The 26,084-nt window shown below is 44.8% G+C and overlaps 2 protein-coding genes across 4 annotated transcripts in view; one reads left to right on the top strand and one right to left on the bottom strand.

The window, feature by feature from the left end:
• LOC137641411 (UTP--glucose-1-phosphate uridylyltransferase-like) overlaps nt 1-11,547 on the bottom strand; it is a 49,807-nt gene extending 38,260 nt beyond the window's left edge. For all 3 annotated transcript variants that reach the window (XM_068373943.1, XM_068373941.1, XM_068373942.1), the window contains exons 1-3: nt 11,400-11,547; nt 8,484-8,550; nt 6,821-6,997 (exon numbers count right to left, since the gene is read on the bottom strand). In XM_068373943.1, coding sequence (XP_068230044.1) covers nt 6,821-6,997; nt 8,484-8,521 — 215 coding nt within the window. In that variant the 5' untranslated portion in view covers nt 8,522-8,550; nt 11,400-11,547. The remainder of the gene's footprint in view (nt 1-6,820; nt 6,998-8,483; nt 8,551-11,399) is intronic.
• A 2,035-nt stretch (nt 11,548-13,582) lies between these two features.
• The window catches only part of LOC137641409 (phenoloxidase-activating factor 3-like), a 152,005-nt gene continuing 139,503 nt past the window's right edge, over nt 13,583-26,084 (top strand). The window contains exon 1 of the mRNA XM_068373937.1: nt 13,583-13,762. The gene's annotated coding sequence lies outside the window, so the exon portion shown is untranslated. The remainder of the gene's footprint in view (nt 13,763-26,084) is intronic.

Here is a 26,084-nt window from a genome sequence, read left to right as displayed (position 1 = left end):
AGCTCTGCTGCCCGACAGAAAAACCTACGGGCGGAATACGCCAGCGATCGCTATACAGGTGGGGGTGTACATCAACAGCGCCATCTGTCGAGTAGGTACTCAAGTACTCTATGTCAACACAGAACCAATTTTCTCCTCGGTCCACTGGGTCTCTATTGGGGAGGAAGGGTGGGTCCTTTAATTTATGATCATCGGGTAAGTATATTCAAAAATTTATTTTACTAATGAAAATAACATTTTTCAATATTAAACTTACCCGATGATCATATAGCTGATTCACACCCAGGGGGGTGGGTAGAGACCAGCATATATGTTAACATTAAGAGCTAAGTATTCCGTATTTCATTTTAGCAGTTATTCAAAATAACAAACATAAAATTAATAAGTACCTGGTAAGGAAGTCGACTTGAACAATTACTCTGCCTTTTTAAGTACGTCTTCCTTACTGAGCCTCGCGATCCTCACAGGATGCTGAGCGACTCCTAGGAGCTGAAGTATGAAGGGCTGCAACCCATACTAAAGGACCTCATCACAACCTCTAATCTAGGCGCTTCTCAAGAAAGAATTTGACCACCCGCCAAATCAACCAGGATGCGAAAGGCTTCTTAGCCTTCCGGACAACCCAAAAAACAACAATAAAAAGCATTTCAAGAGAAAGATTAAAAAAGGTTATGGGATTATGGGAATGTAGTGGCTGAGCCCTCACCCACTACTGCACTCGCTGCTACGAATGGTCCCAGGGTGTAGCAGTTCTCGTAAAGAGACTGGACATCTTTAAGGTAAAATGATGCGAACACTGACTTGCTTCTCCAATAGGTTGCATCCATTACACTCTGCAGAGATCTGTTTTGTTTGAAGGCCACTGAAGTTGCGACAGCTCTAACTTCATGTGTCCTTACCTTCAGCAAAGTATGGTCCTCCTCATTCAGATGGGAATGAGCTTCTCGAATTAAAAGTCTGATATAATAAGAAACTGCATTCTTCGACATTGGTAAAGAAGGTTTCTTAATGGCGCACCATAAAGCTTCTGATTGTCCACGTAATGGCTTAGTCCGTTTCAAATAGTACTTAAGAGCTCTTACCGGGCATAGTACTCTTTCTTGTTCATTTCCAACCAAATTAGCAAGGCTTGGAATATCGAACGATTTGGGCCAAGGACGAGAAGGAAGTTCGTTTTTGGCTAAAAAACCAAGCTGTAAGGAACATGTAGCCGTTTCAGATGTAAATCCAATGTTCCTGCTGAAGGCGTGTATCTCACTGACTCTTTTAGCTGTTGCTAAGCAGACGAGGAAAAGAGTTTTCAAAGTGAGATCTTTAAAAGAGGCTGATTGAAGTGGCTCGAACCTTGCTGACATAAGGAATCTTAGTACCACGTCTAAGTTCCAACCTGGTGTGGCCAACCGACGCTCCTTCGAGGTCTCAAAAGACTTAAGGAGGTCCTGTAGATCTTTGTTGTTGGAAAGATCTAAGCCTCTGTGACGGAAGACTGCTGCCAACATGCTTCTGTAACCCTTGATTGTGGGAGCTGAAAGGGATCTTTCCTTCCTTAGGTATAAAAGGAAGTCAGCTATCTGAGTTACAGAGGTACTGGTTGAGGATACTGATTTGGACTGGCACCAACTTCGGAAGACTTCCCACTTCGACTGGTAGACTTTGAGAGTGGATGTCCTCCTAGCTCTAGCAATCGCTCTGGCTGCCTCCTTCGAAAAGCCTCTAGCTCTTGAGAGTCTTTCGATAGTCTGAAGGCAGTCAGACGAAGAGCGTGGAGGCTTGGGTGTACCTTCTTTACATGCGGCTGACGCAGAAGGTCCACTCTTAGAGGAAGTGTTCTGGGAACGTCTACTAGCCATTGCAGTACCTCGGTGAACCATTCTCTCGCGGGCCAGAGGGGAGCAACCAACGTCAACCTTGTCCCTTCGTGAGAGGCGAACTTCTGCAGTACTCTGTTGACAATCTTGAACGGGGGGAACGCATAAAGGTCTAGATGGGACCAATCCAGAAGAAAGGCATCTATGTGAACTGCTGCTGGGTCCGGAATCGGTGAACAATAATTTGGGAGCCTCTTGGTCATCGAGGTTGCGAACAGATCTATGGTGGGTTGGCCCCACAATGCCCATAGTTTGTTGCATACATTCTTGTGAAGGGTCCACTCTGTTGGGATGATTTGACCCTTCCGGCTGAGGCGGTCTGCCATGACATTCATGTCGCCTTGAATGAACCTCGTTACTAGGGATATGGTTCGATCTCTTGACCAGGTGAGGAGGTCCCTTGCGATCTCGTACAACTTCATCGAATGAGTCCCTCCTTGCTTGGAGATGTACGCCAGGGCTGTGGTGTTGTCGGAGTTCACCTCCACCACCTTGCCTAGAAGGAGGGACTTGAAGCTTCTCAAGGCCAGATGAACTGCCAGTAGCTCCTTGCAGTTGATGTGTAACTTGCTTTGAACCGCATTCCACGTGCCCGAGCATTCCCGACCGTCCAACGTCGCACCCCAGCCCGTGTCCGATGCGTCCGAGAAGAGAAGGTGGTCGGGGGTCTGAACAGCCAGTGGCAGACCCTCCCTGAGGAGAATGTTGTTCTTCCACCAAGTCAGTGACGACTTTATCTTCTCGGAAATAGGAACCGAGACCGCTTCTAGCGTCTTGTCCTTTCTCCAGTGAGCAGTTAAGTGAAATTGAAGGGGGCGAAGGTGGAGTCTCCCTAACGCGATGAACTGGTCCAGTGATGAAAGCGTCCCTATCAGACTCATCCACTGTCTGACTGAACATCGGTCCTTCTTCAGCATGGACTGGATGCATTCTTGGGCTTGACTGATTCTGGGGGCCGACGGAAAAGCCCGAAAAGCTTGACTCTGAATCTCCATTCCTAGGTATACTATAGTTTGGGATGGGAGTCCACTGTAGATTCTCCAGACAGCGACGACTTGACGCAGCTCTTAAAAGCCAGTCGTCCAAATAGAGGGAGGCTCTGATGTTTGCTAAATGCAGGAATTTGGCAATATTCCTCATCAGTTTGGTAAAAACTAGAGGTGCCGTGCTTAGGCCAAAGCACAGGGCTTGGAACTGGTATACAACCTTCCCGAAAACGAACCTTAGAAAAGGTTGGGAATCTGGGTGGATGGGGACATGAAAGTAAGCGTCCTTTAGGTCTAACGAGACCATCCAGTCTTCCTTCCTGACCGATGCTAGAACCGACTTTGTCGTCTCCATGGTGAACGTCTGCTTTGTGACAAAGACATTCAGAGAACTGACGTCTAGCACCGGTCTCCACCCTCCTGTCTTCTTCGGCACTAAGAAGAGGCGGTTGTAGAAGCCCGGGGATTGATGGTCCCGGACTATGACTACCGCTCCCTTTTGTAGTAAGAGAGACACCTCTTGCTGTAAAGCTAGCCTCTTGTCCTCCTCTCTGTACCTGGGAGAGAGGTTGATGGGAGTCGTTGCTAGAGGGGGCTTGCGCAAGAATGGAATCTTGTACCCCTCCCTGAGTAACTTCACAGACTGTACATCTGCGCCCCTGTTCTCCCAGGCCTGCCAGTAGTTCTTGAGCCTGGCTCCCACTGCTGTCTGAAGAAGGTGGCAGTCAGACTCTGCCTCTAGAGGACTTGGAACCCTTCTTCTTGCTCCCACGTTGACTTCCGGCACGAGCACCTCCTCTGCTGGAGGCTCTGCCACGAAAGGGCGGAATGAACCTTGACGCTGGAGTGTCCATCCTGGGTCTAGGTACGGAGGGCAAAGGGGTGACTTTGCGTGCGGATGACGCCACCAGGTCATGGGTGTCTTTCTGGATCAAGGAGGCAGCAATCTCCTTGATCAACTCTTCAGGGAAGAGACACTTCGAGAGTGGAGCAAACATAAGCTCCGACTTTTGACATGGGGTGACTCCAGCTGACAAGAAGGAGCAAAGGTGATCTCGCTTCTTGAGGACCCCAGACACGAAAGAAGCCGCAAGCTCACTAGAACCATCCCGAATGGCTTTGTCCATGCAGGACATGATGAGCATGGAAGTTTCCTTATCAGAAGGGGAGGTCTTCCTGCTCAACGCTCCCAAACACCAGTCCAAGAAGTTAAAGACTTCGAATGCGCGGAAAACTCCCTTCATAAGATGGTCCATATCCGAAGGAGTCCAGCAAATCTTGGAGCGTCTCATAGCCAGCCTGCGGGGAGAGTCTACCAGACTTGAGAAGTCGCCCTGGGCAGAGGCAGGAACTCCCAAGCCGAGAACTTCTCCCGTGGCATACCAGACGCTAGATCTGGAAGCAAGCTTGACCGGGGTAAACATGAAGGATGTCTTCCCAAGTTGCTTCTTGGACTGCAACCACTCTCCCAGTACCCTTAAAGCTCTCTTGGACGAGCGAGCGAGTACGAGCTTCGTAAAGGCAGGAGCTGCTGACTGCATGCCTAAAGCGAACTCAGAGGGAGGCGAGCGTGGTGCTGCAGACACAAACTGGTCCGGATATAAATCCTTAAACAGCGCAAGCACTTTCCTAAAGTCTAAGGAGGGAGGCGTGGTCTTGGGTTCTTCGATGTCCGAGTGTTGGTCGTCAAGATGTGCAGCTTCGTCATCATCAGAGATACCATCGTCTGAATGTTGAGGAGGAAGAGGCAACGGAGTGGGCTGGACGGCTGAGTCCGGCAGCACGGGTGCATGCGTGGCTGCACTGGACCCAACATCATGCCACTGTTGGTCAGTCTGAGAACTGGCAACAACCAAAGCTGAGTGGGTGCGCAAAGCGTCTACTCCCGATTGTGGAAGGATAGCGGAGACCACCGTGGGTTGCGGAGGCTGACGCACCGCGTCAAAACACGGCAGCCTAACTCCACCCTCCTGTTGTTGTGGTAGCTCACGCACGGCAACGGAGGGTTCCGTGCGTCTGTGAACGTCAGCATGCGTCTGGCAGGGTCGACTGCGCATGGGAGGAGGAGCTCTCACAGCCGGAGTGTGGGAGCAGGCAGCCTCAGCGTCTGCTGGGCGCACAACCGTGGCAGGTTGTAGGCTAACGGGTGCAGCGTCAACCTTCTCCGCAGCCGGAGTGTGGGAGCAGGCAGCCTCAGCGTCTGCTGGGCGCACAACCGTGGCAGGTTGTAGGCTAACGGGTGCAGCGTCAACCTTCTCCGCACGAAACTCCTGCATAACCGCAGCTAACTGAGTCTGCATAGACTGCAGTAAAGACCACTTAGGGTCTACAAAAGCGGCAACAGACGGAGTTACTGTCCGTTGTGACTGAGGGTCTAAAACAGCGGGTGCGGCAACAGACGGAGTTACTGCCTGTTGCGGTACCACTTTGCCTCTCTTAGGAGGTGTGCAGTCGTCGGAGGACTGCAGCGAGTCCGAACTGACCCAGTGGCTACACCTGGGCCGTTGGACTAGCTCGGAAGGGACCTTACGTTTAAGAGGCCGTGAGACCTTGGTCCATCGTTTCTGTCGAGAAACCTCTTCCGCAGACGAGGAATGAATGGGCTCACTCGTCTTCTTGTGGGTGGGACGATCTGGGTAAGATACGTCCGAAACCACGGAGGGTACGTCTGTACGCTGATTAAAGCCTGTCGAACCCTTTGGTCGTACGACATTGCTTCTCCCCTGGGCTTGGGAGCTTGCAAGAGGTCCCGGACTGGGAGGACGACAGGCACGAACAGACGCACCCTCATGCGTAACACTGACACTTTTCACTGCACTGACACTCACTTCACTTCCCACTGCACTTTTACCTTTCAACTCTCTGACGTCAGCCATGAGTTGATTGCGGTCATTCGCCAATGACTCGACTCTCTCACCTAGAGCCTGAATGGCACGCATCATATCTGCCATTGAAGGTTGATGAGAGCTAGCAGGGGGGTCGGGTGCAACCACTACAGGGGAAGGAATAGGTTGAGGGGCATGGGGAGAGGAAAAATCAATTGAGCGAGACGAACTCCTCCTGATCCTATCCTTCTCTAGCCTACGTGCATATTTCAGGAATTCTTGAAACCCGAATTCCGAAAGCCCAGCGCATTCCTCACATCGATCTTCCAATTGACAGGCTTTACCCCTACAATTGGAACAAACGGTGTGCGGATCGATAGAGGCCTTCGGAAGACGCCTTGAACAGTCCCTAGCGCTACATTTCCTGTACTTGGGGACTTGAGAAGGGTCAGACATCTTGAATTAGTCAAAGGGGGGAATTCAAAATCTATCCAAGTCGTCAACAAATAATCCAAAATCCAAAAAAGAATGCAAGGAAGTATTGAAGATAACTTCTACACAGCGATAGCTAATAACCAGAAATGAATACTTCACCAAATAACGTGAAAATCAATCCAGAAAACAAGAGCGTATTCAGTAGGTCTTGCCGGTGACACGACAGAGAGAAAATTGGTTCTGTGTTGACATAGAGTACTTGAGTACCTACTCGACAGATGGCGCTGTTGATGTACACCCCCACCTGTATAGCGATCGCTGGCGTATTCCGCCCGTAGGTTTTTCTATCGGGCAGCAGAGCTGACAGCTATATGATCATCGGGTAAGTTTAATATTGAAAAAAATAAATTAATAAGTACTGTACAATACACTAGTTTAACCAAAGCACCGACTTAAAATACTCCACTCTCATAAGGCTGACCAAAAAGGTTTGTTCAACTTAAATATATTGGAGCACCCAGGTTTTATTTGAGTCATTCTAAAATAAAGGCTGTAAATTTCAGCAAGGTTTTAAAAGATGGACATTACCTTTATTAGCTATAACCCTGGTATGACATGATCAACCTATTACAGAAAGTGTCACACTCAATGATATGCAAACATTATTAAGATTTATAATACTAGTGCTAAGTTGATTAAAACATACCTATTTTTGTGAAGGCTGTTGACAACTACAATTATACTCGTTATCTCTGGAATGCCCTCAAAGATCTCAATCCAATGACTTATGAGGGGCTTTCGTCCAATGGGTAACAAAGGTTTAGGAACTCCCTTGAGATGACTATAACAGTCTGTAGTGTCTTCTTTTAAATCACGCTCTAACCTGTAAATGGATTTAATAAATTAGCCTACAAGTAGTAGAGTGATGAGAAGTTACTGTAACTTTTCTTTACTACATAACGTTTAGCTAGAAAATTATCAAAACAATCTCTGTTTCCTCAATACACACCCAACATGTTATCAATATCTTTTATGTCAGTCCAGGTTTAGAAACAAAATACCAATTAATATTCATCATCGGTGAACATCATTAACTAAAGGAACTTGTTTTGGCTCCCAAAGCTCAATTCCTAACAATATGGATTTTAAACAGACCACTTGTGTAGGTGTTTCCCTTGTGGAATCAGGGATATGAAGGATGAGAAATGGCCTGAGTATGCACTCTCTATTTGTGGCTGGATGGATGCTCAGCTAGCATGCTATTGGTAATTCCGGGGTCTACGTTGGAGTCTATAAGTTATCTGAAGACCATGTGGCCTTCCTTAGGCATTGTTAAGGACCCATTATTTGATACCTTCCTGGATCATTTAGTTTAGTGTAAGGGATCTCATGTTTTTCCTGCAGTTGGAGTTATTGCTATTGACCTTTGTTTATACTTGCAGACCTCTTTAAACACACACCTTGACTTTGTTGTCTGGTGTGGTTAGAAGTTAAAAGTAAGAAGCTTAGTAGGAGCACATTAAAGAAGAGAAAATGTTCCTCTTTCCCTTTTTCCTCTTTGTCATGAAGAGCCTCATCCTCTTCCTTCAACTCCTTCATTCTTCTTCCATCAAGAAGTGTCATAAGACTCCATGCAACCATCTTTGTTACACCTGCATAAACAGAATTTCTGGAGAGGGATTGACCGAGAAATTCACAAGTGCATGCGTGACCTCCCATATACCTACAATTCTCAGGAAGGGATGACCGCTCTACATTTTCTTTTACGTCTGCCATTCCTCTTTTGAAGTCCAACATAAAAAATCTGTTCTTTGGAATCATGTGCATTCAAAATGCAACTGTTTGTGGTCGCAAAACAAGTCCTTCAAGCTTGTCTACTACTGTGCACAAGCATGGAAGTCTTCATGACACCTCTCCTAAACCAACATTTGGTTCAGCTCTTGCTACCCAAGAATGAAGGAAAAGTGAGAGTCTACATCATGAAAAATACCAAATGATATTATCTACAGACATCCACATAAAAATTAAACAAATAGATTAATAGAATAAATGTAATCAATAAATGGTCATGTAAGAGAGAAAAACTTGCATGCTTATATCAGAACTTCGTGATCATTATGATTCTAGTAGAAGAGAAAATGCAGTTGATGGACTTGAAACAGAGAACCCATCTCCAAAGGGCTAGTTCATCTTCATTTAGTACCATCAGTGATTTTCCACAGAAGTATTCATCAATTTAGAGTTAACTGTATTTTCATTCTCTGCAAAAACCAACAAGTCTGTTTATATATTACAGTTTTGGTTAATTACAATAGGCCATATATGCCTGACTACTATACTGTATCATTAAAACTTCCATGTCCACATACCTAGTGCCGTACCCAGCAGCTAAAATTACAGCTCTCATTCTGAGTACGGAAAAGTCAGCAAATCACCCTAAAATGAAATAATAAAATCAACACATTAGTAAGTACAATTTAGCATAACAGTATTCAAAGAGCTCAATATCAAACTGTATTCAAGAGGTTTTCTTCTTATTTGGTACAGTATTACAGTACTGCAGTTAGTATATCTTTCTTGCATAAAAGTACATAAAAGCAATTACTGTTTAAAAATAAATATCATGCTTTCTAGACACAAACCAATTGCTTTTAATAACAGTTATGCCATGATAGATAGACAGTTAAATCATCCAGTGACCAATTGTATCAAGCAAAATGGTCATTAGAAGATTGAGAGGACCTCCTAAAGGGGTCCTTCTTTTCACATTTTAAATACCATATACAATACTATACTAAATCTAAGACATTAACATGATAAATTTAAAAGTAGTTTGTATTTTTTCTAACATACAAACCTTTAGCTATTTAATAGGGATTAATAGGGATTTCGGCAGAGCTGGAAGACTACCCATTAAGACTTTAATGCGAGGTGGCAACTCACCCAACCACTAGGTTACTTCCTGCATTAAAGTTTGTTTCGAAGCATTAAATAATGGTATGTCTTCTGATTTTTGTACCACCAATACCCCGTAAAATGCCTGCAAAATTATTACAATACAGTAATCATGCATTTTATGTCACAGCATCAAATGCTCAAGTACAAACGTATGGCAGCTGAAATCAATATGGAGAGCACAATAACAGGAGTTGAATGAGGATAACATTGAAAGATATACCATGTGACGGCCGAGAGAAGGTTATAACTCAAAGGCCGGATGCAATCAACTGAGTAACTTTATTAAAGAACACTCTCATTTATATACAAAACCTCAAGGCAACAGGAATTTTCATGTTTGAGAAACAGACAATGTTAGAGAGAAAAAACGCAGACATGTTTATTCTGGTTCTTTTTAGTGCGAGGGAAGAGCGCAGATACAAGCATAATATACAGTATACAAAATAATTTATGTACGATCGTGTGACACACGGTTGGTACAACCACAAGGAAGTATACTATGTATTTGAAAATACCGTTATTCAATGACAATAATCATCCAAAGAAGGTATAAACATTCATGAAGGTACACATTCAAGAGAACTCGTGAAGGTACACATTCAAGAGAAGGTCTTTTATCATCTAGGATGGGACAGCTATATGTGTGAGTCGTATGTTAACAACTACTGTTGCTCAAATGCTATAAATTGATCAGCTACTGTTCTGGACTCCTGTGCATTATGTAGATTGGTGGGGCATTATCATTTGCTAAATGCCTTGTTGAGTTTCAACAGAATTTTAAGTGTGTGTGCTGAATAATCTCCTATGTAAAGAATGAAGAGTTGTATTTGCATTAACATAAGTGTCTCTTCATAGTTTATAGATGATAGATATAATTCAATATTGGTACTAATCTTAAAACATTCTATATTTTCTATTTATTTCTTCTCATAGTTTTTATATTTCCTTATTTTCTTTTCTCACTGGGCTACTTTCCCTGTTGGAGCCACAGAGCTTGTAGTATCCTTCTTTTCAAACTATGGTTGTACCTTATCTAATACTAATAATAAAAGAAACAAACCTAGATTTTTTTCAAAACTAATAGATGTGAGCCCTCTAGCCGTACTTTCCAAACTTGGTAGTAACATGTTAACCATAGAAATATTTAAAAGGAGACAGTGGCAAGCCCCTTTGCTTAGTTAAGGCATAAGGGAAAAGACACTTCAAGACAGGTTAGGTGATGCTAAGGACCCAACATACTTAATTATGTTATATTAGATTAGTACTAAATTCATGTGTTTTCTGAAACTCACCGTGCTCTAGGTCAGTTTAGGAGTATAGAGTGCCAGGTGTCTTCGCCAGATAAAGGACTAGGCATATTAGGATAGTTTCAAGAGTATCTTTGTAAATGCCAGCTAAATTTATGAGTATTAAACAAATTTTACAGCATTTACTGATGAAACAATAACTGAGCAATTTTTCAACAGGCTATAGTGTGATTTATGCATTCCTAACCATTCAGGCTGGTCTGATATAGTTTTTTTTTATAGTTTTGCCAATCCTTTAACCCAAATTACCCACTGAAGGGTCCCTCAAATTGTTATACATAGGATGCTGGGGATCTAGTGGTTTACCCCAGCCAGCCACATACCTTCAGTTCAAAGGGTTATTAGTATTGCATATAGTCATTATCTGCCTGGTCATGAATTAAATTCAAAATTACCAAGAATGTACTGCAAGGTAAATCTTTAACCGTTGGCCGTTATTTGTAAACATGATGTAGAAAACCTAACCTAACCTAGAAACCTCTGTGCTTACTCATAGTGGGGTTCAAACTAATGTTTTAGTAGCAATATATTGAATTATGTTGGTTTAAATGATAGAGCAAATAAAAGACCATCTTTAGTATCTCAAGGTATAAAATTCAATGCCCTGAAATACAGTAAAATAATACCAATAGAAAAACTCCCGTTTTATTCAAAAATTACATTTGGAACCCTTGTATATCAGCGTAGACTTCGTCCCGTGGTATGGGGATCAAAAATGGACTTCAACTAACAGAAACCTTCCCCCCTAACCTAACCTACAAGCCATATCCTTACCTAATTACCTAACAGGGGGGCATAACGCCCCATGCTACCCCTACACCTTACACTGCCGTATTTCCAGCTAGCCGTAATAATACATAAAGGTGGCCGCTATCATACATACACCCCTTACATTTAATATTGGAGCTAATATATAAACAGAGAAATACAACCTAAAATATCCTCGAATAACAGGGAACACCGAATGGGAACCGGGGCTTTAGGGTGGGGGAAATATACCGATAAGATTAACCTACTAACCTAATTTCTTGTTAATATAGGTTTAATCCTTATTCTATGGGTTACAGCATCACTTTTGTTTAAAAATCTTGATAACTAGGGTCTGGAAACATCACGAATGTGGAATTCAACACGATAATTCCTAGCTATCAATTGAAAAGAAAATGACATTTGACACAGTAGTAGTAATTGGGAAATGTTTCCCTTAAACGTCTCCCCTTAATTTCTTGCTCGTTTTCACAGCAATCTGCAGAAATAAAGTTTATCATTGTTAGTTACTTCTTTTGACAAAGACAGTACCTGTGTTATGTAATGATAAATATAATGATCTATATCTGGTTATTATTCAGTATTCTTACATCTACTCTATCTCATCACGTTTACTTTTCCAAACTATAACAAATATTCTGCTGTACCATCTTTCTCTCTGAATAAAAGTCTATTATCTTCATACTTTATCTGAAATTTCCTTAATCAGCTTATCAATGAAGATTAGGGAGGATCAAATAAGGGAACCATATAGAGAATATTGGGGAAAGTTTCTGTTAGAAATATGCAAAAAGAATATGAAATCAAAGGCAAAGAGGTGGGACATTGTAGAAGGCAAGAACTCAAGATAAGAAAAAAAAATGGTAAAATAGTAATCGAAATAAAATTACAAATAAAATTACGTTGACAGGCCGGGTTAATACTGAAGATAGGTAAATTCTATGAAATTCCGAAAAAATCAAGATCTACTCAATAAATTAAGGAGAAAATTATCAAAATGTAATTCAATTTTTTTTTCACCTTATCAGTAACTTGCCTGTTAATTCAAGGCTTGGGATATTTTTGCTTTGTCATATTGATTTGCTTTTATTTAGGAGAAAAATTTTATGGATAAATATTTGAATCATGTGAAGATGGAATTTTTTCACAGAACAGCTTACCATACTATTATATAATAGCTAATTAGGTATACAGACATACGTACAGTAATGTATAGATATGTGAATATAGGTAATTTTACTTCTTTTTACTGTTTGTCGTTACACCATCTTTCACTATCATTGTAAGTGAAATTATAATTTTGTATATTTTGTAATGTACTCTCATACCCCGAGAATGGTTGCTAGAGTTAATAAAATCCTTTGATAATTATTTATTGACAATGCCTAAATCTAGGCCTAATTCACTATGCAAGAAACCATTGTTTCCACGTTACTGTCCCCTGTCTATTATTATTATTATTATTATTATTATTATTATTATTATTATTATTATTATTATTATTATTATTATTATTATTATTATTATTTGCTAAACTACAACCCTAGTTGGAAAAGGAGGATGCTATAAGCCCAGGGGCCCTAACAGGGAAAATAGTCTAGTGAGGAAAGGAAAAAATGGAAAATAAAAAATTTTAAGAACAGTAACAACATCAAAATAAACATTTCCTATATAAACTATAAAAAAAAATTAACAAAAGAGGAAGAGAAATTAGTTAAAATAGTGTGCCCGAGTGTACCCTCAAGCAAGAGAACTCTAACCCAAGACAATGGAAAGACCATGGTACAGAGGTTATGGCACTACCCAAGACTAGAGAACAACGGTTTGATTTTGGAGTGTCCTTCTCCTAGAAGAGCTGCTATACCATAGTTAAAGAGTCTCTTTAGCTGTTTAAGATTAAATGATAGGAGAAGACACGAAATAAGGGGGGGGGGGTAGAATGTAAGCTATGTGGGGCAGATACTGAAGACCTTTTCATTCTTGGCTGTCCAGACCTCAGCGACGAGAGAAGGAAAATAAGAGAATTACAGCAGCCATGCGAAGAAGAAAAGAAGAAGGTAATAGGAAACGTGCTGTTTAAGAAAGAAGGAATAGAGAAAAGAAAAGAATATGTTTATCAGATGTGGGGAAAAAAGAGAAAAGGAAAATAATAGAATTACAGCAGCCGTACGAAGAAGAAAAGAAGAGGGTAATAGGAAACGTGTTATTTAAGAATTAAGGAGTAGAGAAAAGAAAAGAATATATTTATAAGATGCGGGAAACAGGATAGAATAAAGTCGGCGTCAATGACCTCAGATGTCAGGATGCCTGAAAACTTTGAATCAATCAATCAATCAATCGATAGAAGAAAATAAAAGAATTACAATAAAGAAGAAAAATAAGGAGGTGCCGATGGAAAGGCCAATCCCTCCGCCCAACAACTGAACTGAACTGTGAAGTTTGCATCCTTGTGAATTAGACAATAACTGCAAGTTAAAAACATTTAATTTTTAGATACCTTAAAAACAATGGAAGTGATTTCGGACCTCAAATAAGTGTCAGAACAGAGTCAATGTGGTCTGGACTGTTGTAGAAATCTGAGGAAGACGTGCCCAACTAGATTCAGTATTTTAAAGGTAATGTAACAACAATAAACATTATATAATTAGCAATAACTTAATTTTCTAACTGTTTATCTTTCGTTTTATGCAATTCTGAACATTATTATTGCTGCAAACCACTTCTTTGTGAGTTTCCCGTGTCCCTAATATGAAACAATTATGAGGAATCAATGTAGGGAATCGTGATTCTTTATTCTTAGATGAATATTAGTAAAAATTTAGGGATTTATGCTAGCTAACCAAACCTAGCCTTACCTCATCTGTCTTATCATAGACTGACCTTAACTGGCTGGTGGGTCTTCGTCATTCTTTGATCTCTAACCTAACCTGATCTAGAGGCCTAGTATAAAACAGAAGTTCCACACTAACAAACCTAAACAGACTAGCCATTAGACTGAAACCGAGGTGGCAGCCACCCAACCACTTTAGTGGGAGGTGGAGGGGGCTTCCGGGTTAAGGCCGATTCACACGACCGGTTTTCTTTCCGACAGGCTGGGTGGTGGCTAACCGCCGTCGAAATGTTGTACATTCACACAAGGCGTTTCGTATCCGTTTACCCGCTCGCGGTTTTCATTGTTTATTTAGACTCTGTCACATGAAGACCGAGTAAATTACGATAATTTTGACACTTTAAAATGTTGGTTGATAACTGTGGTGATAAAATAAGTTATGCAACTTCTTTATACTTTATGCACCATGCCAAGAATATTAAAATCCACCTGTTTTATTTAATGCCTCTACAGTCATTTTCCATATCTTTTCTTTATGTAAATTATTTCTATACATCTTGTTTGCCATGTCTAACATCTCCTCATACCCTTGAACAAGTTCAATTAACCTCTCATACATGGTGTCAACAACAACCTAACTCTAATTTTTATGACTATACTATGAGGAAAAGTCGAGGTTGTAGGTCACGAAACGAACAGGTACGATACAGGTCCTCGTTAACACAAAACAACATCAACCCGTTGGTTGGGACAGATGGCTAACGGCCGTCAAACCAGCCGAGGTTTCTTGGGAAGGAAGCCGAGCCGACTCGGACGGCTGACGTCCGAGGGCCGCCGTCTGCCTGACGGGTCGTGTGAACAGTTGCATTTGAATACACGTAAGAAAGTTAGACGCCGCTTAACCGCCGGCAAGCCTGTCTGAAAGAAAACGTGTCGTTTGAATCGGCCTTTAACCAGGTACCCCCACATCAGTGGTATTTCGCTACTTATTCTTTTGGCTCTGGAGAGAACGGATGTGTCTGCTCTCTGCTCCCGCTAAGACTTGACTATACAGACCAATTGCTTTACATCATTCTTTCTCTCTTTCAGGTGTATTTATTCCTCGACGCTCCTCATGCGCATACGTCCTGGACCTGAAGAGCGCACTTTAGTACATTAGGGAAAATACAAATTACTTCCAAATTTTTCATATTCCATCTATCCTAACCTTGTACACTATGCTCTACCAGTCTTGGAGGCCCACCCCTGTCTCTGTTAGCATTGCTCAAGTTTACATAGTTCATCTTATAAGTTTAGGAAGTATGGCTTGATTACTTACGTTTATGAGTTTTTCTATTTTAAACCGCATTTCTTTATTGGTGAAGCTTCTCCTGTGCTCTGAAATATTACCATAAGTTCCTTGTGTTGTTTAATGAACATACATTTTTGGAAAGGGAACCATTTATCAGTCGAATTAGTTACTTTATAAAGTGTATAGAGTACTGTACTTTTAAACATCTAACTTACCCGGTAGTTATATATATATAGCTTTAGTCCCTGACATCCCGGCAGAAATTTCAAAACTCGCGGAAATCGCCGATTAGGTAGCCAGGTGTACCACTAGTGCGCCCTCTAGTAAGGTACCTGGAACCATTCCAGTGATTCCTCAGATCTACCCTGCCGCTCACGCCGGCAACATTGTTGGATTTTTCAATATTAATCTTACCCGATGATCATGTAGCTGTCAACTCCGTTGCCCGACAGAAATCTACGGTCGGGATACGCCAGCGATCGCTATCCAGGTGGGGGTGTACACAACAGCGCCATCTGTGGTCAGGTACTCAAGTACTTCTTGTCAACAAGACCTCAATTTTTCCTCTGTCGTGCCGCCGGCAAGACCTACATGGATACGCTGTTGATTTTGGAGTCTTTTGTTCACGTTTTGGTGATGTATTTGCTCTGAAATTTAGCCTTCGCTGTTCAGGAAGCTTTATCCTTAGCTTAGCAAGCTTTTGGAATTAATTTGATTCATTGGTTAACGATCTTTGCTTTATTTTGGAATTCCCCCTTGACTACCTCTAAATTCAAGATGTCTGACCATTCCCAAGTTCCTAAATACAGGCAGTGTAGTGTTAGGACTTGTAATAGGCGTCTTCCGAAGGCCTCTATAGATCCTCACACCGTATGTTCCAATTGTAGGGGAAAATCCTGTCAATTGGAAGATCGATGTGGGGAATGTGCTGGGCTTTCGGAATTCGATTTTAATGAATTCCTCAGATATACACGTAGGTTAGAGAAGGAGAGAGATAGGAGGAGTTCTTCTCGCTCTGTGGATTTTTCCTCTCCCCATGCCCCTCAACCTTTTCCTTCCCCTGTGGTGGTGACTCCCGAACCTGCTACGAGTGCTCAGCCTGCAATGGCTGATATGTTGCGTGCCATTCAGGCTCTCGGTGATAAGGTGGAGTCGTTGGTTAGTGACCGCAATCAGCTCTTGGCAGATGTCAGAGAGCTGAAAGCGAAGAGTGCAGTGGGAAGTGTTAGTGCTAGTGCTGTGCATAGTGTTCAGTGTTGCGCATGAGGGTACATCTGTGCGTGCCAGTCGTCCTCCCAGTCCGGGACCTCTTGCAAGCTCCCAAGCCCAGGGGAGAAGCAATGTCGAAGGACCAAAGGGTTCGGCAGGCCTTGATCGGCGCACTGATGTATCCTCAGTGGTTGCGGACGCATCTGCTAAGGATCGTCCCTTCCACTCCCAGACGAATGAGCCCTTACATTCCTCGTCTGTGGAAGAGGTTTCCAGGAGGAAACGGTGGACCAAGGTCTCACGACCGCTCAAACGTAAGGTCCCTTCCGAGCTAGTCCAACGGCCCAGGTGTAGCCACTGGGTCAGTTCGGACTCGCCGCAGTCATCTGATGACTGCACACCTCCCAAGAGAGGTAGAGTGGTCCCTCAACAGGCCTCTGCTCCGTCTGTTGTTGCTCCAACCACAGTAGACCCTAAGTGGTCCATGCTGCAGACTATGCAGTCTCAGCTTGCGGCTTTTATGCAGGAGTATCATGCCGAGAAGGTTAACACCTCTCCTGTTAACCTACAACCCGCAGAGGTTGTGCGCTCAGCAGATACTGCGGCTGCCTGCTCCCACACCCCACCTGTGAGAGCTCCTCCACCGATGCGCAGTCCTCACTGCCAGACGCATGTTCTTGCTGCACCATCTGCTAACATGCGTGAGCTGCCGCATCAGGAGTTGCCGGGTTCCAGCACTATGCGGCATTCTCCTCAGCCCATGCAGCATGCTCTGCAGACCTTACAGCATGCTCCGCATACCATGCAGCATGAGCCGCATACCATGCAGCATGAGCCGCATACCATGCAGCATGAGCCGCATGCCTTACAACATGCTCTGCATACCATACCGCATGCTCCTCAGCCCACCGCAGACCCTCCCACACACCAGCCCTCTGCTTTTGTTGTTGCCAGCTCACAGTCTGTCCAGCAGAGGCATGATGATGGATCCGCAGGTACGCATGCACCCGTTCTGCAGGATTCAGCTGTTCAGCTTGCTGCTCTGCCTTTGCCTCTCACAACTCAACTTTCGGATGAGGATGTATCGGAGGATGAAGCTGCTCATCTGGATGATCCTCACTCTGATGTTGAAGGACACAAGTCTTCGCCACCCTCCTTAGACTTTCGCAAAGTCCTTGCTTTGTTCAGAGAATTGTATCCTGAACACTTTGTGTCTGCAACCCCTCGTTCTCCTCCCTCCGAGTTTGCTCTGGGCATGCAGTCTGCTGCGCCTGCCTTCACCAAGCTTGTTCTCGCCAGATCATCAAGGAGAGCTTTGAGGGTTATGGGGGACTGGTTGCATTCCAAGAAGCAACTGGGAAGGACCTCTTTTGTGTTTCCTCCTCCCAAGCTGGCTTCTAAGTCGAGCGTCTGGTATGCCACGGGAGAGGAACCTGGCTTGGGGGTTCCTGCCTCTGCCCAGGCCGACTTCTCAAGTCTGGTTGACTCTCCCCGCAGGTTGGCTATGAGACGTTCGAAGATCTGCTGGTCCTTTTCCGATCTTGATCATATGTTGAAGGGAGTCTTTCGTGCCTTCGAGATATTCAACTTCCTCGATTGGTGTTTGGGAGCCTTAAGCAGGAAGACTTCCCCTTCTGACAAGGACTCGGCCATGCTGATCATGTCCAGCATGGACAAGGCAATACGGGATGGGTCTGGTGAACTTGCGGCTTCATATGTATCAGGGGTCCTCAAGAAGAGAGAACATCTGTGCTCCTTCTTATCTGCTGGTATCACTCCTTGCCAGAAGTCAGAGTTGCTGTTTGCTCCTCTCTCCAAGTGTCTGTTTCCGGAGGAGTTGATTAAGGGGATGGCTGCCTCTCTTATCCAGAAGGATTCGCATGACCTCATGGCTTCTTCGGCACGTAAGGCTAAAACCTTACCTTCCGTGCCTAGACCCTTCCGCCCTTTAGCAGTTGATACACCTGCTTCTAGGTTCATCCCGCCCTTTCGTGGCAGAACCTCCAGCAGAGGAGGTACCCGTGCAGACAGTCACCGTGGCAAGTCCAAGAAGGGTTCCAAGTCCGCAAAAGGCAAGTTTTGACTGCCTTCCTCTCCAGAAAGCAGTAGGAGCCAGACTCAAGACCTTCTGGCAAGCTTGGGAGAGCAGAGGTGCAGACGCTCAGTCTGTGAAGTGGCTAAGGGAGGGATACAGAATTCCGTTCTGCCTCAATCCCCCTCTAGCTACATCTCCCATCAACCTCTCTCCCAACTACAAGGAGAAGGACAAGAGGCTAGCGTTGCAACAAGAGGTGTCGCTCTTGCTACAAAAGGAAGCAGTGGTCATAGTCCGGGATCATCAATCCCCGGGCTTTTACAACCGTCTCTTCCTGGTAGCCAAGAAGACAGGAGGTTGGAGACCGGTGCTGGACGTCAGTGCTCTCAATGCTTATGTCACCAAGCAGACGTTCACGATGGAGACGACGAAGTCGGTCCTAGCAGCGGTCAGGCAGGAGGACTGGATGGTCTCGTTAGACCTGAAAGACGCATACTTTCACGTCCCCATCCATCCAGACTCCCAACCTTTCCTAAGATTCGTCTTTGGAAAGGTTGTGTACCAGTTCCAAGCCCTGTGCTTTGGCCTAAGCACGGCACCTCTTGTGTTTACGAGACTGATGAGGAATATTGCGAAATTCCTTCACTTGGCAGACATCAGAGCCTCCCTCTATTTAGACGACTGGCTTTTAAGAGCTCCCACAAGTCGTCGCTGTCTGGAGAATCTCAGATGGACTATGGATCTGACCAAGGAACTGGGCCTCCTGGTCAATTTAGAGAAGTCCCAGCTCGTCCCATCCCAGACCATTGTTTACCTGGGTATGGAGATTCAGAGTCGAGCTTTTCGGGCTTTTCCGTCGGCCCCAAGGATCAACCAAGCCCTAGAGTGCATCCTGAGCATGCTAAGAAGGAACCGATGCTCAGTCAGGTAGTGGATGAGTCTAACAGGGACACTTTCATCGCTGGCCCTGTTCATCGAGTTAGGGAGACTCCACCTCCGCCCCCTTCAGTATCATCTAGCTGCTCACTGGATAAAGGACATGACGCTAGAGACGGTCTCAGTTCCTGTTTCCAAAGAGATGAGGTCTACTCTAACGTGGTGGAAGAACAGCATTCTTCTCAAGGAAGGTCTTTCGTTAGCTGTTCAGACCCCCGACCACCGTCTCTTCTCGGACGCATCAGACTCGGGCTGGGGTGCGACATTGGACGGACAGGAATGCTCGGGAACATGGAATCAGGAGCAAAGGACACTTCACATCAATTGCAAGGAGTTGTTGGTGGTTCATCTGGCCTTAATAAACTTCAAGTCCCTCCAGCCAAACAAGGTGGTGGAGGTGAACTCCGACAACACCACAGCCTTGGCTTACATCTCCAAGCAGGGGGGGACTCATTCGAGGAAGTTGTTCGAGATCGCAAGGGACCTCCTCATTTGGTCAAAAGATCGAAGGCTCACGCTGGTAACGAGGTTCATTCAGGGCGATATGAATGTCATGGCAGATCGCCTCAGCCGGAAGGGTCAGGTCATCCCCACAGAGTGGACCCTTCACAAGAATGTTTGCAGCAGACTTTGGGCCCTGTGGGGTCAGCCAACCATAAATCTGTTCGCTACCTCGATGACCAAGAGGCTCCCATTGTATTGTTCTCCGATTCCAGACCCAGCAGCAGTTCACGTGGATGCCTTTCTGCTGGATTGGTCCCATCTCGACCTGTATGCATTCCCGCCGTTCAAGATTGTCAACAGGGTACTTCAGAAGTTCGCCTCTCACAAAGGGACACGGCTGACGTTGGTTGCTCCCCTCTGGCCCGCGAGAGAATGGTTCACAGAGGTACTGCAATGGCTGGTCGACGTTCCCAGGACTCTCCCTCTAAGAGTGGACCTTCTGCGTCAACCTCACGTAAAGAAGGTACACCCAAACCTCCACGCTCTTCGTCTGACTGCCTCCAGACTATCGAAAGACTCTCAAGAGCTAGAGGCTTTTCGAAGGAGGCAGCCAGAGCGATTGCCAGAGCAAGGAGGACATCCACTCTCAGAGTCTATCAATCTAAATGGGAAGTCTTCCGAAGCTGGTGCAAGGCCAATGCAGTTTCCTCAACCAGTACCACTGTAACCCAGATTGCTGACTTCCTGTTACATCTAAGGAACGTTAGATCCCTATCAGCTCCTACGATCAAGGGTTACAGAAGTATGTTGGCAGCGGTTTTCCGCCACAGAGGCTTGGATCTTTCCACCAACAAAGATCTACAGGACCTCCTTAGGTCTTTTGAGACCTCAAAGGAACGTTGGTTGTCCACTCCAGGCTGGAATCTAGACGTGGTCCTAAGGTTCCTTATGTCATCTAGATTTGAACCGCTCCAATCAGCCTCTTTTAAGGACCTCACATTAAAACTCTTTTCCTCGTATGCCTAGCAACAGCTAAAAGAGTAAGTGAGATCCACGCCTTCAGCAGGAACATAGGTTTCACATCGGAAACGGCTACATGTTCCTTGCAGCTTGGTTTTTTGGCTAAAAACGAGCTTCCTTCACGTCCTTGGCCTAAATCGTTCGAGATCCCTAGCCTGTCCAACTTGGTGGGTAACGAACTGGAGAGAGTACTTTGCCCAGTCAGAGCTCTTAGGTACTATCTAAAAAGGTCAAAACCCTTACGAGGACAATCAGAAGCCTTATGGTGTGCTGTTAAGAAGCCTTCGCTACCAATGTCTAAGAACGCAGTTTCTTACTACATCAGGCTTCTGATTAGAGAAGCTCATTCTCATATGAAGGAAGAAGACCTTGCTTTGCTGAAGGTAAGGACACATGAAGTGAGAGCTGTGGCTACTTCAGTGGCCTTCAAACAGAACCGTTCTCTGCAGAGTGTTATGGATGCAACCTATTGGAGAAGCAAGTCAGTGTTCGCATCATTCTATCTCAAAGATGTCCAGTCTCTTTACGAGAACTGCTACACCCTGGGACCATTCGTAGCAGCGAGTGCAGTAGTAGGTGAGGGCTCAGCCACTACATTCCCATAATCCCATAACCTTTTTAACCTTTCTCTTGAATACTTTTTATTGTTGTTTTTGGGTTGTACGGTCGGCTAAGAAGCCTTCCGCATCCTGGTTGATTTGGCGGGTGGTCAATTCTTTCTTGAGAAGCGCCTAGGTTAGAGGTTGTGATGAGGTCCTTTAGTATGGGTTGCAGCCCTTTATACTTCAGCACCTAAGAGTCGTTCAGCATCCTAAGAGGACCGCTACGCTCAGTAAGGAAGACGTACTTAATAAAGGCAGAGTAATGGTTCAAGTCGACTTCCTTACCAGGTACTTATTTATTTTATATTGTTATTTTGAATAACTAATAAAATGAAATACGGGATACTTAGCTTCTTTGTTAACATGTATGCTGGTCTCCACCCACCACCCTGGGTGTGAATCAGCTACATGATCATCGGGTAAGATTAATATTGAAAAATGTTATTTTCATTAGTAAAATAAATTTTTGAATATACTTACCCGATGATCATGATTTAAAGGACCCGCCCTTCCTCCCCATAGAGAACCAGTGGACCGAGGAGAAAATTGAGGTCTTGTTGACAAGAAGTACTTGAGTACCTGACCACAGATGGCGCTGTTGTGTACACCCCCACCTGGATAGCGATCGCTGGCGTATCCCGACCGTAGATTTCTGTCGGGCAACGGAGTTGACAGCTACATGATCATCGGGTAAGTATATTCAAAAATTTATTTTACTAATGAAAATAACATTTTTCACTCGCTGTAACCTGTATAATTGCAGTTATCTTGGTGATGTACAATTATACTGTTGGCTTTCGCTCGTTTGGTTTTATTTTGACTTAGAGTTAGTGGTTGGAATGTGATTGCTATGTTCGTAGCTTGAAAGGGGTAGGATTAGGAGCTTTTTCCACCTACTTTAAAGCTAACGAACCTACTCTTAAAAACATGATGGCGGAAGGAAAACACTCCGCCAGCACTATGACGTCACAATCATATTACGTAAACTACGTAGTACTATGTAGTATGATTTGCAAAGAATGAAAACTAAATACTAACTTACAAACCAAAAGTATTTAAGTTTTTATAAGATAAAAGGAATATATTTTTAGAAAATATTTGTCCTATTAGTATACTTTCTTTAGATAATCATCGATCTATTTTCAGAGATTAAATAAAACTAGCGTACAGTTAAATTTACGCTATGCAGTTCTCATGACAATCGATAGAGTCTCACAAATTACTTTGTATCGTTTTTTTATTTTTTCGATATTGGAAATTCTAATATTAATCAGATAACCTATTGCATTCTCATTCAAGCCCTTGGCGGAAGAGTAATATCTCTCGCAGCGGGCAGGTCTAATTATGGTCTTATGTGAAAGAGTATAAAAAGTGCAATTTTCAGTGTAAATTAGTGCAGTGATTTAATCAGTCAGTGGAGGATGCGTCTGCTCGACCCTGTCGTTATCCTAGCCTTAGACCTCTTCCAAGCTCCCCAATCCCTGGGAGAAGGAATGTCGATCGGCAAAAGGAAACGAGAGGCGTTACCGCCCAAGCAGACACACCCTCGAGCGTTTCTGTTGACACTTCCCAGAACGCTCACCCTTGCCATGGGAAAGGCAAGATGAAAGTGTTACTTTGCCGTCGGATGACGCAGCTCACAGATGTCCAGAGCTTTGGACGTAAAGCTACTTATGCTGCTGTAAGAGTCAGACAGGTTTTTTTGACAATGAACGAGAAGTCATAAAACCAAGCGTCGAGATCGCGAAAGTTATAGTTCCGAGCGTCTAGATCACGAACGTCATAGTTCCGAGCGTCAAGCGTTGGAACAACGTGACACCAGGTATTATGATATCGCCGAGCGTAAGAGCCTCGGAAGTCATGAAACCGAGCATCGTGATCGTGAATGTCATAGTTCCGCAGTCAGACGTGACGCCAAGCGGCGTAATGACGATCCTCTTGATAAACGCTGAGCGTGAAGCAGTCAAACACGACGCCGAACGGCGTAATACGTGGCGCTGAGCGTCCAGCATGACACCAAGTGTCTTGTCAAGCAGTCAAGCGTCAAGCAGGAAGCGACGTCAAGCGTCAAGCAGAACACGACATCGAGCGTCAAGTAGTGAGATAACGCCGAGCCTGAGAGTCTCAGATGTCGTTATGACGCCAGGCAAACCGAGCGTCGGGATCGCGAGTGTCTTAGTTCCAATCGCATTGATCGCGAGCGTCTTAGTTGCGAGCGTCAAGCGTTGGGACAACGTGACGCCAGACGTTATGATCTTGGGTCTCTTGACTTCAGAAGTCAGGCCTTTAAGGAGTTGACTCATGATAAAAATACGTCTCTACTTCAGTTAGAGCATTGTCAGAGGAAGAGATCAACGATCTCCTTCCCCTTACTGAACTGTTAAAGGAATTATCGGAAGGAAAAGATCCTAGGACCCTTCAACCTTCGGTTAACTTAAAGAAACTCATGAGAGTTTTTTCTGAAAAGTTTTCGAATTATTTTGTGCCTGCTGCTCCTCGTTCCCCACCTTCAGAGTTTACGCTAGGGAAGGCGTTGAAGGAGTCTCTGTTTACTAAGATGGTGCTGTTTTGTTCATCTAAAAGGGCTTTGAGGATGATGGGAGACTGGATGCAATCCAAGAAGAGACCAGGGAAAGACTGTTTTCTCTTTTCCCTAGGCTAGGTTGGCCTCCAGATCTAGTGTTTGGTATGATGCGGGAGAAGTTCTTAGCACTTCCCTAGGAGACTTTTCGAGTCTAATAGACATTCCTCGTCGGATGACCAGTAGAAGTACCAAATTCTCTGGTCAACGTCAGAGCTTGATCATCTTCTCAAAGGCGTCTTTAGAGCTTTCGAAGTATTCTATTTCCTTGACTGGACTCTGGGAACCTTGAGGATAAAGGTTTTCTGCCTTGAAGGATGTGGACACTAATAGTCTCATCCTCTTTATGTCAGGGCAGTTTCAGTGAGTTGGTAGCCCTTTTCTCAGTAGACCGTTAAACGTTGTGAGACTGATCCGCACGCTGAGCGTCAAGCAGCCAGACGTGGCGCTGAGCGTCAAGCAGCCAGACGTGGCGCTGAGCGTCAAGCAGCCAGACGTGGCGCTGAGCGTCAAGCAGCCAGACGTGGCGCCGAGCGTTCAGCAGGAAGTGGCGCCGAGCGTCCAGCATGACACCGAGCGTCAAGCCAGACGCGACGCCGAGCGTCAAGCCGGACGCGACGCCGAGCGTCAAGCCGGACGCGACGCCGAGCGTCAAGCCGGACGCGACGCCGAGCGTCAAGCCGGACGCGACGCCGAGCGTCAAGCCGGACGCGACGCCGAGCGTCAAGCCGGACGCGACGCCGAGCGTCAAGCCGGACGCGACGCCGACCGTCAAGCCGGACGCGACATTGAGCGTCAAGCAGGACGCGACGTCAAGCGTCCAGCAATATGTCCTTAAGAAAAGACCCCTGTGGTGTTCTTTTCTGTCCATTGGGGTTACACCCATTCAGAAGTCAGAATTGGGGTACGCACCTCTATCTTCCTTTCCTTTTCCTCAGAGATAGTCAAAGAGGTCTCTTCCGCTTTAGCCAAAAGTCCATATAGGATTTGGTGTCTAGAACAACAAGAAAGGTTCTGCTTACTTTTTTCTCAAAACTGCACAGACAGCAGTAGGAGCCAGACTATACACTTCTGGCGAGCCTGAGAGAGGAGAGGAGCAGACCTTTGGTCTGTACTATGACTAAAGGAGTGATGCGAAATCTTTTTCCTAGAGAAACCTCCTTTAATAGCAACTCCGATAGATCTTTCTTTCAGATACAGAGAGGAGTCAAAGAGACAGGCTATGCAATATCAAATGTTTCTCTTTTGGAGAAGGAGGCTATTGACCGGTCCTGGATGTAAGTGCTCTCTACGCCTTTGTTCAGAAGACAAAGTTCTCCATGGAAACATCGAAATCAGTCCTAGCAGCAGTAAGAAAGGACGACTGGATGGTCCCTTTAGACCTCCAGGATGCTTACTTCCACATCCTCATCCATCCGAACTTCAAACAATATCTGAGGTCGTGTATAAGGAGGAAGTTGTCCAGTATTGGGCTCTTTGTTTCGGCCTAAGCACCGCCCCGCAAATAGATGGTGCGGCTGATAGGACTTGTCGTTCTTCTAGCCATAGACCTCTTCCAAGCTCCCCAACCCCTTGGAGAAAGAATGTCGAAGGACAAAAGGAAACGAGAGGCGTTAGCTCCCGAGCACTCATCCCATCGAGCGTACCTGTTGACACTTCACAGGACGCTCGCCTTCGTATAATGGAAGGCGAGGTGAAAGTGTTTTTCGTCCTCATCGAATGACGCCACGCCCAGATGGGGCTGGCGTCTCGCATCCATACCTCTAAAGAGGAAGCTTACCTCTGTCGAACGGTGTCGTGTCATGACGCCTCAGGCTCCAGGCTGCAGCCATTGGAACAGTCAGGAGTTTTTCCTACTCAGAGTTCATTCCTGCAATCGCTGCGTGAAGGATCTGCAGATGAAGTAGAGCTTATCGGAAGGACTGGTTCTTATGATAAACAGAAATTGAAACCATCCCAAGAGATCATTTATTTGGGGTTGGAGATTCA

This window comes from Palaemon carinicauda, chromosome 5 (assembly GCF_036898095.1).
Source record: "Palaemon carinicauda isolate YSFRI2023 chromosome 5, ASM3689809v2, whole genome shotgun sequence".
NCBI lineage: Eukaryota > Metazoa > Arthropoda > Malacostraca > Decapoda > Palaemonidae > Palaemon > Palaemon carinicauda.
Note: the sequence above shows the minus strand (reverse complement) of the source record. Positions and strands in the feature narration are given on the sequence as shown.